Source organism: Lactuca virosa, chromosome 1, assembly GCF_052849685.1.
Source record: "Lactuca virosa cultivar CGN04683 chromosome 1, Lactuca_virosa_CGN04683_v6, whole genome shotgun sequence".
In the NCBI taxonomy this organism is placed as follows: domain Eukaryota; kingdom Viridiplantae; phylum Streptophyta; class Magnoliopsida; order Asterales; family Asteraceae; genus Lactuca; species Lactuca virosa.
In genome coordinates this window covers 49,076,161-49,092,457 of record NC_136426.1, presented here as the reverse complement: position 1 = coordinate 49,092,457, position 16,297 = coordinate 49,076,161, and the positions used below count along the sequence as shown (strand labels likewise).

The 16,297-nt window shown below is 36.1% G+C and overlaps 1 protein-coding gene across 1 annotated transcript; it reads right to left on the bottom strand.

Moving 5' to 3' along the window:
* Positions 1-7,567: 7,567 nt before the first annotated feature.
* LOC145113678 (uncharacterized) lies at positions 7,568-9,672 on the bottom strand. Its single transcript, XM_079049741.1, has 4 exons — positions 9,040-9,672; positions 8,315-8,954; positions 8,093-8,248; positions 7,568-7,992 (listed from the first exon to the last, which is right to left on the bottom strand). Exons 1-4 carry the CDS (start codon positions 9,670-9,672, stop codon positions 7,568-7,570), a joined length of 1,854 nt encoding a protein of 617 aa, XP_078905867.1.
* Between the last annotated feature and the right edge of the window lie 6,625 nt (positions 9,673-16,297).

Genomic DNA, 16,297 nt, shown 5'->3' with positions numbered 1-16,297 from the left:
AACGAAAGAAAACTTATTTGTGTTCATGTTGCTCATTGTTCTCTTTTTGCTATATAATTTTTGTTTATATAATGTTAGTGCTTTTATACACTTTTTCTTATCATTTTAGATAAAAACTACAATTAATTTATAAATAAATTTTAAATTACCCTTACTAGGTAATTATTTTTTAAAAATACATCTCCGCTAAAAACTGAAATATGAACGTATTTCTTTCATTTTGGACAATTTATCTTTGATTATTGTACGTTATTATTTTGTAAGAGAAAACGAAAACACATTGTTTGGAATGGAACAAATTGTAAGAGAAAACAAAACACATTGTTTGGAATGGAACAAAGTAGGAGTAATTTGTTATTTTGTATAATTCTTCTTCTTCTTCTTTTTCTTTTTATACCTAAAAGAGGAATTGAACATAAGTAGGTTCCCAATTTATGCATTTTTTTATAGCACATATTCCAACTCACAAAGTCACCCCTTTCCGTCCTTTTATGCTTTCCATCCTTTTTGCCAAAACATGCATTTGCCCATTTGCCCGTTATCTTCCTTTTGGAGTCGACAAAAACATAAGTACATAACATCCCTCATTAACCACCCCCCCCCCCCCCCCCCCCCCCAACACACACACACACGATCAAATTATAAGATATAGTATGCAAGTGGTTTCTCAGTTATTGTTCCAAATTGACCATAACCTTAGGGCGTCACTGATATTCTTAATACTAAAAAAAATTGTATTTATCAGAAATATTTAACCCAAAACTAACATGAAAATTGAACATAGAAAAAAATAGATGTTTTGTTATTTTTGACTAACAATATTGTATTTTATGACTACCGATATGTATTTTATGACTACCTTCAATGCCATCAAAAGTTCAAACCAACGTTCACCCAGCAAAGAGAGAGAAATCAAGAAAATAATAAAATTTTACATAATACTAGAAAAAGGAAAATAAAATCCGAATTACAGAAACCTAACCATTAATATTTGGACCAAAAGCTTCTGAAAATCATACATATATATTATATATATCATTACCATCATTTTATCGACCTATCCGTTTATGAAACGGTCTCATGTGAACCAAGACCCATTAATAGCCAAACGACCCGTTTCTCCCTTCACCTGAACCATAAAGATCCGAATGACAATCCATTTGTTCTTGCCATTCAAACGCGAAGACCCTACTACGCTTCGCATCAACCTCATTCCTCATGTTCTCAGAATGCTCCATTTCTCCAAATAGACTCAGCCCATGGGTATTAACCGTATCCGCACCGCTTGCAACCATTGCCGGAAAAGGTCCATCACCCTCATACTCTCCACCAACGCCTCCACCCTCCGTGAACTTAGCCGGAGATTCTGGATACGAAAGTTGAAGACTAGTGTTCTCATTTCCGTTCACATCTGGGGTTTGGCGGCGGTGGTCGGTGGTGTCGGGTTTCCTGGAAATTGAAGAAAGTTTCTTGTTTTTCCGGCAGACTCCGCCGACGGGGATGTTTCGGAGGGTGCCACCTTTGGTCCAGTAGCGTCTACATGACCTGCAGAAGTAACGTGGCTGGGAAAGAGAGTAGTTGTTGTAGTAACAGAACTTGGTTTCAGTGGAGTCGCATCGGGGGCAACGGACCTGCAGGGCTTGGTCCTGGTTTGGTTCCATTGATGCCACAAAGGTCGGCGAATATGAGGGTGGTTGAAACCAGTCAGATGAAGCCATGGAGGGTTTTTCTTTTTAAGGAAGGGAGGTTTTGCATTGTGTGCCATTTAAAGAGAACTATCGGTGACATAACCCATGTGGGGTCGTGTGGTTCCATCATCAAATGAGTTTATATTATTTAATAATAAACTTACATTTATAATTTATATTTAAAAACAAGATTTGAGCGAAACCATTAGTTGAAATTTCGGTTGGGTCGTGACTTTACACGTTGGGTCCAATGAATGTTAGATTTCAATGAATGTTAGATTTGACGGTGGGAAAATACCGTTAATAGACAAAATAAAGGGGTCAATTTTAAAATTTAGTCATAAAAAATGACTTTTCCACTTATAGACACGCATTCTGCGGAGGACCCTCTGCGGACCTCTGCGGATCGATTTTACCTCCGCGGAGAGGGGTATTTTTGTCATTTGCCCATCTTCTTTTTGACAAAATCGGGCCCTCCTCTTTGGTCCCCCCACTGGTCCCCCGATTCCTCTTTGACAAAGACGGTTTTCCGCATCGACTTACCACCAAAGATTCTGGCGACACCGACAGCAACCCGGCGACCACGACAGCAAACGACGTCATTTTCCGACGTCCAAACCGGCGACCACGACTTCGATTACGAACTGTCATTCCGGCAGTAATAGAGGACAATCTCCCCAATATTTTGAGCGACGGTTTAGGCTCCCGGGTATTTCTCACATTCCTTTCTTTGGATTAATGTAGTATATGTATGAAATTTGTTGAAAACCGATTATATTACACTGAATAAATAGGCAAAATTAAAAAATTTAGATAGCAAAAAATGGAGTTTGACAGGTGGGTTCTGGAAATGGTGATGATCCATTCCGCGGAGGTGTATGTCACTCCGCGGAGGGTTATATCAGCCCGCAGAGGACCCTTCGCGGAGTGAAGCATTTTCTCCACGGAATATATTAAAAGCGAGACTCCGCGGAGGTGTTGGTCTATCCGCAGAGGCTTCTCCGCGGAATGACCTATAGCCTCCGCGGAATGACCTTAAACATAATTTCCTAATTTTTTTTATGTCCTTTTATATTAAATTAAATTAAATCTTATGTTTTGCAACACTTAGATCTCAATCAAAAAGCGGATTTAACTTTAAAAGGTGTGGTGGGTACTATCATTAAAGACTATTTTCTGCGACTAACACAATCACAACGACAATTATTCGAAGCTTCGCCGTTTGGAATATTCTTAGGAATGCATATCCCACATGGTGATCCGTTACTTGTGCATTTGATGATGTTGCACGAAGTAAGGTCTCAAGAAGTATTTGAAATGGGGAGGTTTTTTTTTATGTACAAGGGACGCATTTGGATTTTGGTGAAACGGAATATATTCTCATTTGTGGTTTAAAAGTTGGTCCTTATGTGGATTTACTCCACGATGAAAAAGGCCGGTCAAATTCAAGTCTTTGTGCTCGGTTGTTCCCAGACATTTCTGATGCGCGTATGCGGTTGAAAGATTTGGAAGACTTCATTATGTCTCCAAAATATTTGGCAGTTCAAGATGAAGATGTTGTGATGCTTATCCAGCTTGTTTTTGTGTTGAAGGGACTCCACGGACTGGACGTTAAAACGTGCATTCCCGCTGCAATATACAAGTTTGCTGATAATAGAGATGATTGGAACATGTATTACATTTAAATATTGTGTAAAAATAGAATACAATAATAATAAGTATAATATACAATCTGAAAATTGCAGGTTTGCATGGGGTACGTATTTTTGGAGGTATACTTCGCGGATGATGCGTGAAATGTTTAAGAAAATAGTAGAATTTAGACAATTCAAGGAGGCCAATCCCGAATCCAAGAAAATACACAAGTATACCGTTCCTGGTTTTATGCTGCCGTTTAAGGTTATTTTCTAATAAATTTAATTACTTATCATTGTTTTGTTTTTATACGATAATAACATTGAACTTCGGTTTGTAGTATAAAATATAATAGCATGATACTTAAATTTTCTTTCTATAGATCTGGATTTTGGAGACGTTCCCCGAGGCAACCAAATTTTATGTACGCATCCCGACAGAATTGCCGCGGATGAGGTCGTGGAGAAGTAAAACACCGTTATCTTGGGATAACTGTCGTCGAATAATCAACGTGCTTGTGGTATGCTTTTTATATTAAGGATTATTTATACTTACAAATTCCAACGTATTTTCATTTTAAACTAACAATTTGATTTTAATTTTTGTAGCCTAACAACGAACCTATTCCAGTCGTGGCAAACGGGACGGAGCTGATGTTGCCGTTTTATGTTCGCTACGTCAATTGGACTCTTAACCATGAAGAGTCTCCTCCACCGCAACATAGTCCGGTCCGAAATAGTCCACCTGTTGTTGCCTCGCCTCCTCGAAGAACTATGTACAAGTCGGATACATGTTCGACTGAATCTGCCACAAATGCTTCTTCCTCGCAACATCCTGAAATAGAAACAACTTATACGTCAAGCGACACATCAACGAGGGTCGTAAAGAAGAAGAAGAGTAGCACAAAGGCATTAGTGAAGCGTCTACTAGGCGTTGTGGCTGAGTTATCATCTAAAGTAGATCGTGTATTACATGAAAAAGATGAGCCAAACAAAAGGTTTGTAGAGGAGGAGGAGGAGATGATAAATGAAGAGGATGAAGAACCATATTACCATGATACACAGTTCGACTATGGTGGTTTGGAGGAGAATGTGAAGCCTACACCGACGCATGGTGAGCCGTCACAAGACGTGGGTGAACATTACACAAAAATAGTGACTCCTATTGGTAGGCCGCAACGAAAGAGGGTTGTTGCATGGTATCAGCGGACTCCGTTCACAGTGGTAAAAAACTCATATTTTAAATTTGGTATATTTCTAAAATATTACATTATTGATAATGATTAAACATGTTGATTTTTTAGATGCAATCGACAGCAAAATTGAAGAAAATCAGCAAGACAAGGAAGAAAAAAATAGAGGAGAGTCCTAAAAAAACAAATGAGGACATTGTCAATGCAGAGAGTAGTGACGTTTCAAACCATCTCTTGTTGGACAGTATTTATACTAATAGTCCGATGAGTTTTTGGAAAGAATGGAGTGTGCTCTCTTCCAAACTCATCACTAAACATAGGCTGCATATTCTCCCACTAGATATGGATTTTTGGTCGAGGTTACTTTCTGTTACTGACAAAGGGTGGTTACTTTCTTCGGTAACATTCCTTTAATTAAAATTTTAACTATTTTTTTAGACTAGAATTTATATAAATAATTCTAACATTTTTATCTTAAAATGTACAACATATTGCGATATGGAGTTCCTTGCTGATGGAAAGGCGGCCGGCGAACGCTAGGTGGACGATATTTCCACAAGAAATCAATTTGGAACCCGGAAAATCATTATTTTTAAGGAATGTAGCAAATGGTTTTGGAGGTTGTCCTAAAAGGAATGATGTGGATATGGTTAGTTAACTTTAATAATTATTATTTTATAAATATAATATTACTGAAATTACGAGTATTTAATTTATATTATTTTTTGCAGGTTCTATTCGTAATAAATGTTATTAGTGCCCATTGGTTTATGGCAGTGCTACATTTAGATACCTGGAAAGTAGAAATTTATGATTCAGCACGAATTGCGGGTTACTTCTCAAAGTACTTAACTGGTGGAGAATTCACAAGTTTTGGAGATAGTATTATCTCAGAGTTAGATGTCATTGAGTACTGGAACCATTTCCCCGTTGGACACAAAGACAAAGCAAAGCTGGAGTTTGTTGATGTTGTAGACGTGCCACAACAAGAATATAGTCTTGACAGAGGGGATTGTAGAGTATTTGTATGCATGTTTATGGAAATGATTGTTTCGGGGGTACCAGTGAAGATTTCTACGGCACGTAGAGATGCGGGATTTCTCTACATAAATAAGATGACAAATGTTATTTGGGATACTATATAGGCCTAACTATATAAGTTGATATTAGGAACTTTGTATATATATATTAATATCAAATACTTGTTTCTAGTATGTAATGTAGTCACTTCTGCTAGTATGTAATCTGCTAATTATCTTTTATTTTTAAACATAATTCAGCAACAAATGTTACGAAACCATACAATCAAACAAAATAAACATTACAAATAACATAAAAACATTACAAAAGAGTCGTCTACATGAAAAAGGTTTCTTACGACTAACAAACATTACATAAAACATTGGAAATAAAACAGTCGTCTACATGAAAAAAGGTTTATCTTTTACCAGATTCCAAACGTCCGTATACTCGAAATCAGTTCCATCAAACTCGCACAAGTAATATCCATTCACGTCTTCAAGAAGTTCTTCATCATCTGCTTGAGAGCGTCGCATTTTCTCATGATTGTAGCATCGACTGAACCATGTGACTTTAAACTTTAAATCCATCTAACAATATCAGGTTTTAGTCGTTCTTGTCCTTGTCCGACCTGATAGTTGAAAAAAGCTATTAGGCGGGACCATTCATCACCTACAAGGCAATGAGGGGGAGCCACTACTGGTAGACCCTCGTAAATGGTAATCCAGCATTGTGTTAGGACCAACAACTCTGTTGTCGTCCATGGAGATGTACCATTTGTTGGAGAGGCTGCATTAGATGGATTTGCTGCATTCGAAGAACTTGGTACATTGGACGCCATTTTGTAAATTTATCTCTATTATCAATTAAAGATTTGAATTTCGTAAGATACTACGTTTAATATATATAAAAAGTTTCTCTACGCGGACTGACAAGTCAGTAACGTGGACTGACAAGTAAGTAACTCGGACTGACAAGTCAGTAACGCGGACTGACAACGTTTAATATACATAAAAAGTTTCTCTACGCGGACTGACAAGTCAGTAACGCCTTATGCACTTAAGGTGATTCATAAAAGATTTATCCACTCGGATGGTTGTAGGATTAGGCAAAAATGTGGTATAGTATGGATGACAACGACTAGACAAACAACTCTGCTGACTGACAAACATTATTGCGGACTGACAATACAGTTCTGCGGACTGACAAACAACTCTGCGGACTGACAAACACCTCTCTGCGGAGTTGAAGGGACTATATATAGTCATGGATGGTCGTTGGATTTTTGGTATAGAGTTATAAATATTTTATAAATTTACAAATGAGTTCATCTTCAAGTTTGTATATTTGCTCGTGCAACGAAGTTGATTGTTTCTATTGTGATCCGATCGACCCTTTTCTTGCCCCATCACCAAATTTAAGAGACAGGTATATGTCTGAGGATACTTTGCATCAACTACAATGGGCTGAAGAACAAAAAAAAAAGATAAAGCGTCATCTCGAGCTCTCACCGAACGTCGTGACCTCATTGCGGCGGAGTGCAAAGAGGTTGAGGAAAGGATGGCGAATAATAAAAAAGAAATCAAAGATCATGGGGATTGGATAAAAACAGTAAGAAGAATATCAAACTGTCTGAAAAATGGCTAGCTGGCAAGGATGCGAAAATGATAGAACCTGGGAGGCAAAAGGACCGTATGGAAGATAAAATACGAATTAGGGACGACTACATAACAATGGAGAAAGAAAAGTATCCTTTGCAATTCCCTTAAGTTAATTACTGTTGTTGTACGTGTGCAATTCCCTTAAGTTAATTATTGTTGTTGTACGTTTGCTATATGTTTCTGGTTTGTTGAATGTATTATCTTCGATTTTTAGTTAGTATTCTAAAACAAAACATAAATTAATATCCTCTAAAATAAAACATAAATTGATAATCATAATATTATCAATCATCTTTAAAATAAACAAACCATTTCAAAGTACACAAATTAATATCCTATAAAACAAAACATAATTAATAATAAATACACCATCAATCATTCAAATCAAACGTTGAACAATAGTCTTCTCTCTGCGTCCCACTCGTCCAGCGCGTCTCTTGTGTCCCGTGCGTCTCTACCGTCTCCTGAGTCATTTGTGTCCCTTTCCCTTTCCCTTTTGTGTTACTATATGATGGCGCACTATTTGTTCTAGCCTTTTTTGGTTTCATTGGGACCAATGCCGGACAAGTCGCTGCATTATGTGTTGTACTATCACATCTACTACATCTTCTTACTATAGGTTCCTCACCTTGTGACAGGATACGATTTCTGTTTCTTGGTCTACCAGCTTGATGTGTATCCATTATCGGGGGTTTAACAACCATCATCTCAGAAGGAATCTCCCAATCACACGGTTCTGGAAGGGGGTAAACCGGCTCCTCATACGTACTCCGGTACGTTTCCATTTTGTAAGCATCTATAACCAAATGTCCGAAGTTAGTTTTTTTGCAAGTGCTTTAAGACCATTATGACATTACCACAAGGCAACCCAGTTCCTTCCCAATATTTGCATGTACAAGTCTCTTGCCTCATATCAACTATGCCACCATGTTTGAAATCATGCACTTGATATATTGCATCTGAAACACCAGAAACGGACCATCCTGTCGTACGCTCTTCATTTTTACTAACTACTTTTTCAGCCCACTCGGTTAGCACTGTTGAACGTTTCCCTGTAAAGAATATATATATAATTAAATTATTATTAGAGATAATTAAAGTCTAAATTAATTTCATACCTCCATCGATGCGACGCTTGTTACACCATTCATGAGAAAGACGACGGAAGAACTCAAGAAGGGGTATTATAGGCATCTTCCTTGCATCTACAGATAAAGCGTTCATGGACTCTGCACTGTTGGAGGTCATGTAATCGTACCGTTTCGACGGGGAATATGCTCTAGTCCATTTAGCACGCGGAATTTCACTTAGATACGTTGCTACTTGCGGCCAAGTAGAACTAAATCTAGACCACAATTCTTCAAAAACATTTCTTTTGTAAGCTTTCACAAGCCTCCAAAACAACACTTTTGTTTTGTCGTTTTTCCCAAACTTGTGTACTATGTTTCCTAGTAGATGAAAAGCACACACGCCATGATGAGCTTGAGGGAAAACATTTTCAATACTAACCCGAATTGCATCGGCCCAATCAGTTACAAAAGTCAATTCTTGACAATCACCAACACATTCATACAACTTTTCAAGAAACCATGTCCAAGTAAGACCACTCTCTTTTTTGCATATTCTGTGCGCAAGGGGCACTATCTGGTTGTTCCCATCCATAGCTACTGCATGCAATATGGTTCCCTTAAAATCACCCTTCAATTGCGCACCATCCATAATTATAACTTTACGACAAAAACGTTTGAACGCTCGTACCTGCAATATATTAAAATGGAACACATAAACACTCTACAATTTCTTACAAATAATTATATATTAAATAACAAGTTTTTGTATTTACCGTGCTCCCAATGGCATAAAAACAACACTCGAAACAATCTTCAGAATCTGTTCGTATATAGGCCACTGTACCGGGATTATGCCTCTTCAAATTGTGAAAATAAATAGGAAGTTTGGAAAAACATTCTTCAGAGGATCCCAACAACAATTCCATAGCATATTGTTTTGCACGCCAAGCTTGTTTGTAATTTACATTAATTTCCAGCAAAGCATTCAAATCCCTTGATATTTCATTAGGCCTCCAAACCTTGGAACGAGTTTTTCCCATAATCTCATGCAATATAGTATCCATGACTTTTTTATTAGCATGCTTATGATTAGGGTGTATCTGTAATGACGAACATGTGTGCACGTTGTTGAAACTCCTGATTTCAAATTCATCAGTGGGAACAATGCGTTTTGCATATAAACGCCAACTACAGTTCTCAATTTCACAATATACCTCATAACGATTTTTGTTAGAATGTTTGGTCTTAAACTTAAACTTTTCTCTAGTAGCTTTAAGACTCAAAGCAAATATTAGTTGTTGTTTGTTATCATACGTTTGACGAACAAACATATCATCATTTGGACCTAAACTATGAAATGGTTCGGGTTCAACAATAGGATCAGGACAATCAGGTATGGGAGGCATACCGTAAATGTAACGTCCAAAAAATTCACGCGAAATTCAAACTTTTTAAATCACAAATAAAAGGCAAATAGTATTGTTTGCAAAATGTTTTCAAATCAATATCCATCAGAGTGTCCCAAAATCATAACATAAGGATGAGGAGCGGTACGGTCACGCCTTCGCCTTTCCACGATCTCCTGAAGTACCTGAAACAATAAACTGAAAACTGTAAGCCCGAGGGCTTAGTGAGCTGTTGGATTAGTGTCTAAGTCCATAACTATTTTGGTATGTACTTGACCCGATGGTGCATGGTCCTTTTGGGTTGCCTTCACCAAAGCAACTTGATAGGATGAATTATGGAGAGAAATGATTAATTATGATTTATTAATATATTATGAGAATAATATATTAAAGGAGAAATCATATTGTTTAATTAATATTAGTCAAGAATTAATTGATAATTAATTTTGTGGCTAAAAGAGATTAATTAAACTTAAGGGACTGGAACTGTAATTATAAGATAATTGCATTTGGGCTATGGATCACTTTGGAATAATAGATTGGACGAATTCTATGGAGAAACCCATTAGAAATCGCCCAAGGGATATTCTAAAAGGGTCCATGGGCTGCTTAGGGCTTAAGCAGTCAGATTAGGGTTTCCTAGTTGAAAACCCTAATAGCCTACATGTATATATAGTACCCTTAAGCCCCAAAAACGTGGCTAAGAATTCCACTAGGGTTTCTGGACGTTTTGGGCAGCCTCCTCTCTCTTCATTCTTCATCCTCTTGCTCTTGGTGTTTGTGAGCCATTAGAGGAGTGACACTTGTGACTCTAAGCTTTCTAAAGCCATTACAAGGAGGATTTGAGATTGTTATTGCTACATAACAATCAAGGTATGATCTAAACCCTAATTCATATGTTAATATTGATTATCACATGCTAGATCTAGGGTTTATAGTCTTGGATGAATGCATGTACAATAGAGAAACCTAGATCCAAGCATTAGGGTTTGCATGAGCACATAGGATGTTCTTATGGCTTAAACCCATCAGTGGTATCAGAGCCTTGATTGGTTTCTATTGTATTGATGCCTTGGTTATTTGTTCAAGCTTCAAAATCGATTTTTTGGCTCCCTGACTGATGAACTCGACGAGTTCCAATGTGGACTCGGCGAGTTGCTCCAACTCGGCGAGTCCATAGAGGAACTCGGCGAGTTCGAGCGTCAGAAAGAGGGAAATTCGGGATTTATTGCTGTTTTGCTTGAGGATACTTGCCTTAATTGTTTTGGATCTTTAATATTCGAATTTTATCTTATATTTGAGAATATCCTTGATTAAACAAAAGATAATTACCAATTGATTAGATAATAACCTCCTTATATGATTAAAGATTAATTATTTGTATTAATTGGGTAACTTATCTTGCAAGAAATTGAAATTAGGTCAAATTTAGATAATCATTAAATTAATTGTTTAATTTAAATTATTTGCTATTTGATCCTTGTGTTTTTGAAATGTTTCAAATACTTGCCCTCAAGTTTTAGAATTTAAATTTTGATTAAAAGGTTTGATTTGAAATATTTAAATTCTAAACCCTAATGTTTTGAAATGTTTCAAAACTTGCCCTCAAGTTTTGGAATTTAAAAGTTGATTAAAAGTTTAATTTAGAAATGTTAAATTCTAAAACCCTAGTATTGTTTTGAAAAGTTCAATTCACACCCTTATGGTTTTATTAATTAATTAAAGTGTATAATTAAGAGAGATTTAATAAATCCATAAAAGTTTTGGTTTACAATTTAATTAAATTAAAAGTGTAATTATTAAATTTGACCACCAAGTATTTTAAAAGTATAAAATACACCCTATACTATATATAACATTAAAAGTATAGTATTATATATGTATGAGTAAACAGTCAGTCTTACCGTTAGTAGGCCTCATTCACGAAGCTGGTCTATAAGGGGTGTTTAAGGAAATTGCCTATAAAATGGCGATTGAATGGGTATCCACTCTTACCCACCGCACTCTTGACTAGTGGAGGGCCGTTAGCCGAACGGGTAGGATAGGACAGAAACCTTCCATTATAAGTATAATGAAGTACAAAAGTAACTAAATGCTTTTACAAAATTCTCAATCTTAGTTACTTTAGGCAAAAGTGAATTGATGCAATTCCATGAAATTACACTTTGTGCCCTTGCGAAGACGTTAGTGGAGCGTGTGTGGTTAACCGACACACTAAATGGTTCTAAGCAAAGGTAGCAAAGGGTGACTCATTGTTTGTCATAGTTCGGTGGAGCGTGTGTGGTTAACCGGCACATCGAATAGGTGACTGTAACATTTGAGGGCACCATGTAAGTTTGCATGGTTATTCACACCCTGTTTTGTGATCCTCGGCATCCCAGTCACAAATCGAGGGGCATATCGAGATTTAAACATGCCATTGAAATGTTCAATGAATCTCAAAAGATCTAGGAATTTTCAATAGATTTAAAACTTAATTTTTTTTTTTCGTTTTGCATGGTGGAAATTAGTGAATCGTCATTCACTTACCTTCAAATGTTCTGCAATTTGGGTTACGGCATCCCTCTCCCAAGTTGTAGAGTATTGTGTTGGGTCCTAGCCTTAATATCTCATTTGGGTGATTTATTAAGGACTCAATCAATCAACTAACTTGAATTTTTCTCCCGTTTTGTAGATGTCAAAGTATGACAACTATGGTCTTCCCAAATCCCGTGGAACAAGCTTTTCACATGAAGATGATATTCCATGATTCGATAGAGGAACACGAGATCATGCTTCACTTCCTCCACCTCCTCCTATTGTTCTCCCTAACCCACAAGTTCAAAAGGTTGAAAAGTTCAAACTCACTCAAGCCCTTTTGGCAAGTAAACATGAAGAAGGAAAGTCAGTGTGTGCACACGTCCTAGAGATGAAGTCGCACATTGATAAGTTAAGAATGTTGGGGTCTATTGTCTGTGAGGAGCTGGCTGTTGACTGGGTTCTTCAGTCACTTCCTGACTCATATAGTGAGTTCGTAAGAGAGTACTATATGATGAACCACGACGTAACCCTCATCGATCTCACCTATATGCTTATTGCTGCTGAATCAGCAATGATTTGGCGCACTGGAAAAGCAAAGTTGATTGGTGGATCTGCCTTCCAGACCTCTATGGATATAGACAATGGCAACGAAAGGCATGCCATGATCGAAAAGTTTGATCATAAGAGAAAGGCAAAGTCAGAAGTAGTTTCGTGTGTTGTTCCAAAAGAGTCAATTTGCTTTCATTGCCAAGAGAAGGGGCATTGGAGACGAAGCTGCCCTATTTACCTAAGAGATCTAAGAGATGGGAGAGTCAAAACGTATGGCTCTACTATAGGTAAAATCCATTAACTAACTCTTTTAAGTTCCTATTCTAGATTCTTAATACATAATGTGATAAGATTACATTTCGATGTCTTGTAGGATCGAAGAAAAGAGAGGAATCTTAAGGGAAGAAGTGAACGGAATCTAATCGTGAAGAAATGGATTTCGATCGCATTACTTGAAGATTAGAATCTTAAGCTACTACTTGGAGTTAGAATAGATTGCTTAGGAATATTTAACAACATAGTTTTTCAGTTGAATTGCATTGTAAGGACAAATTTTTCCGCAATAATATAAATTTTGATTTTATATTATTTATTTATCCTTGCAATGGCGTGTATGAAAAATTGATGTAAGTTTCTATTATTAGCAATAATGGATTTGATTCTTAATTATGTTATTTGTGGAAAGGTCAAGAATTTACCAAATAGGGAAAGTTTCTCATCGCCCAAGTTTCAATTGGACAGAAACTTGGAATCATACAACTTGGTTGCATGATGAATGAGAAATTTCATATTTGGAAATTAGACTAATTCATTGACAAAGTGTCAAGTGAAGGACTAGGAGATCGAGTACACAAGGTTGTGTGTTGATCAAGTCCACCACAAGAGTAACAAAGATATTCGTCATGATTTACTAAGGTTAAGTAAATGTGATTATACTTATGAGATTAAGTGTAATTCTCAATTGATTGAAAGAGTTTCAATAAATAGCAGAACGAATAAGAAGAATCAAGTTGGCAGAAAGATAAAAGTTTCTCTATTCTAAGAAGAAGGGAGAGTACCTTTTTATTATGTTTTATGATAGGTCTTAATGATTAAGAACCATATCTCAATTGATCCTCTAAGTGAGTCTTAGTGCAATTGTATGTCTGAGAAGAGGAATCAAGAATTGAAGAAATGGTTAAATCAAGAAGTCAATCATACTTCGTTCCAAAACCAAGTGTTAGAGTTAAGATTGTGAATTGAGTGACAAGTCTTAAGAAGGTTTATAACATTCATCAAATGTGAAATTTGAAAAGGTTTTCTTATTCTTGCACAATTGGAAAGTTGTGATGTCTTGGATAAGACAAAGACCAACTAGGGCCAATTTAGTGAAGTGTTTTGTCTTGATAAAAACTACACTAACTCTTGAATATTTGTTTGTCGAGAAATGTTTATTGACAAAAGAATCTTATATGTCAAGGAGTCAGTGGGAGTCTTAATGGTCTTGAAAAGTTTCAAGAACTAATCGATAATAAACCTTATCGATCATCACTAGCACACGACTTGAGGTTTACAACCTATCGTGTTGACATTATTTTGTTTCTGTGCCATTCCAATTAAGTTAATTATGCATGTGAGTTCTATGAGTTCTCATTTGAACGCATAAAAGGCAAGCACCTTGATCAATGAAAAGTACGTTGATATGAAAGGGTGAGCTACTTAACTACTTGGAAGACATGGTGGGCACACGTGTTACCATAAGGCAAGAAATCAAGATTGAGAAAGTTCAGTCCATATGAGTTTGGATTTGTCGCAAACTTTGGTTTTGACAAATTCGCATGGATAGGAACACATACACCATTAAAATCTAAGTGTCATAAGATTCCCTCCTTCATGAAAATGACTGTGAGGAAATGCTTTCACTAAGAGAGATTTTAAGAAGATAGTGATTGTGAAATTGTATTCTCGAATTCTATTATGGTTACGGCATCCCTTTCCATAATTCGATTGTGAGATTTGGCAATTAGTCTGGATTGTTTAGACACACATATGAGCTATCTAAGACAAAGGTGTATAAGATTAAGAAGCTTAGATAAAGGATTATCAAAGCATTAGGTATTAAAAAATATGAACTTCAGAAATTCAATAAGTATTGTTTTCTGGAAGTTCAATTGTTTTCTAAAACATGTCAAAGCTAGTGGGAGCATAAGTGTTATGCTTATATGATAATAATCATCATGATAGTGGGAGCATAAATGTTGTGCTTGTATGATTATTAAGTCAAGTATTGCAAGTTAGCAATATTAATTATAGAAAACAAGAGTTATACTTTGCAAAGTCGTAAGGATTGAATAGTTGGTTTGCTATAATTAAGGAAGAGAATATTGTACTTCGTTTCAAAATCTAAAGCTTAGATTGAGAAATTTTAATAAATTTAGTCAAAGGATACATAGTGTGTTCTTAAATTTCGATTATGATTACGGTATCCCTCTTCATAATTCGAATTGTAAGAACGAGACACATCAAATAATTATGACAGAAGATTGATAAAGTATCATATCTTTATGTAAGACATTATGCATCGTGTCCCATACGCTTAGGGTATAGGATTGATTGCTAGTGCTATTATATTTGACCATTCTAAAATTTTCCAAATGTCTAGCACATTTAGAGGGAAAAAGGACTAGAATCGGTTTTGACTAAAATAATTAAACAACTATCAAAGGACGATCCAAAGCTCGTTGAGGATTGATCGCTTGTGAGTAGTTGGAAGTATGGTATTGGATGACATTATTATGAATAGATAAGATTCTATTAAGAATGAATTGTCATATGGAAAATATGGAAATGTTTCCATATTGGGAGTTGGATATTGAGAATCTGTATCTAGATTAGAAACTTTTATGCAAGAAGGATGTTCAAAGGAATGTACTTTGAGTGAGAGACATCATATCTATAGAATTGTTTCTGATAGAGATTGGCCGAGTCTTGATGATTTTGAGCTATGACTTTACGAAAGAATCATTGCATTAAAATGTTAGAATCTAGCATAAGTAACAAGAATTTGATATTCTTATACTTGTGATAAGGATTGGGAGTTGTGAAATGAATATGATTGGAAATGTGTTCATTTGATCTATTTCACAAAGAAAGGACCATAGGTAAACATTGTGTGCATGCTGAGAGCATGGGACAAGTGTAGTAATAATTCAAGTAAGAAGTTGATTACCCGAAATAACAAATAATGAGTAATCAATATGGTGATTAAATAAAATGTTTTATATATACCCACAGTTTGGGGCCATATGGGATTAGTATTATTCTTGTGTTTCACTTTGCATGTTTTGACTTCCTGAATAATTAAATTATTTCAGAATAATCAAATTATTCGAATGGTCCACAGTCGTTCATATGTTGGAAGTAGGTATGAGTGAAGACTGTCATGAATTGGTTTGTAGATTGTCTAAAGTGTATTAGACATAAGCAAATGTTTGCTGCAACGTTCATGAGTGCTTATGAATATGATTTGAGCATTGGATTAAACCCACGCTCACTTGGATCACTTCATGGATTTTAT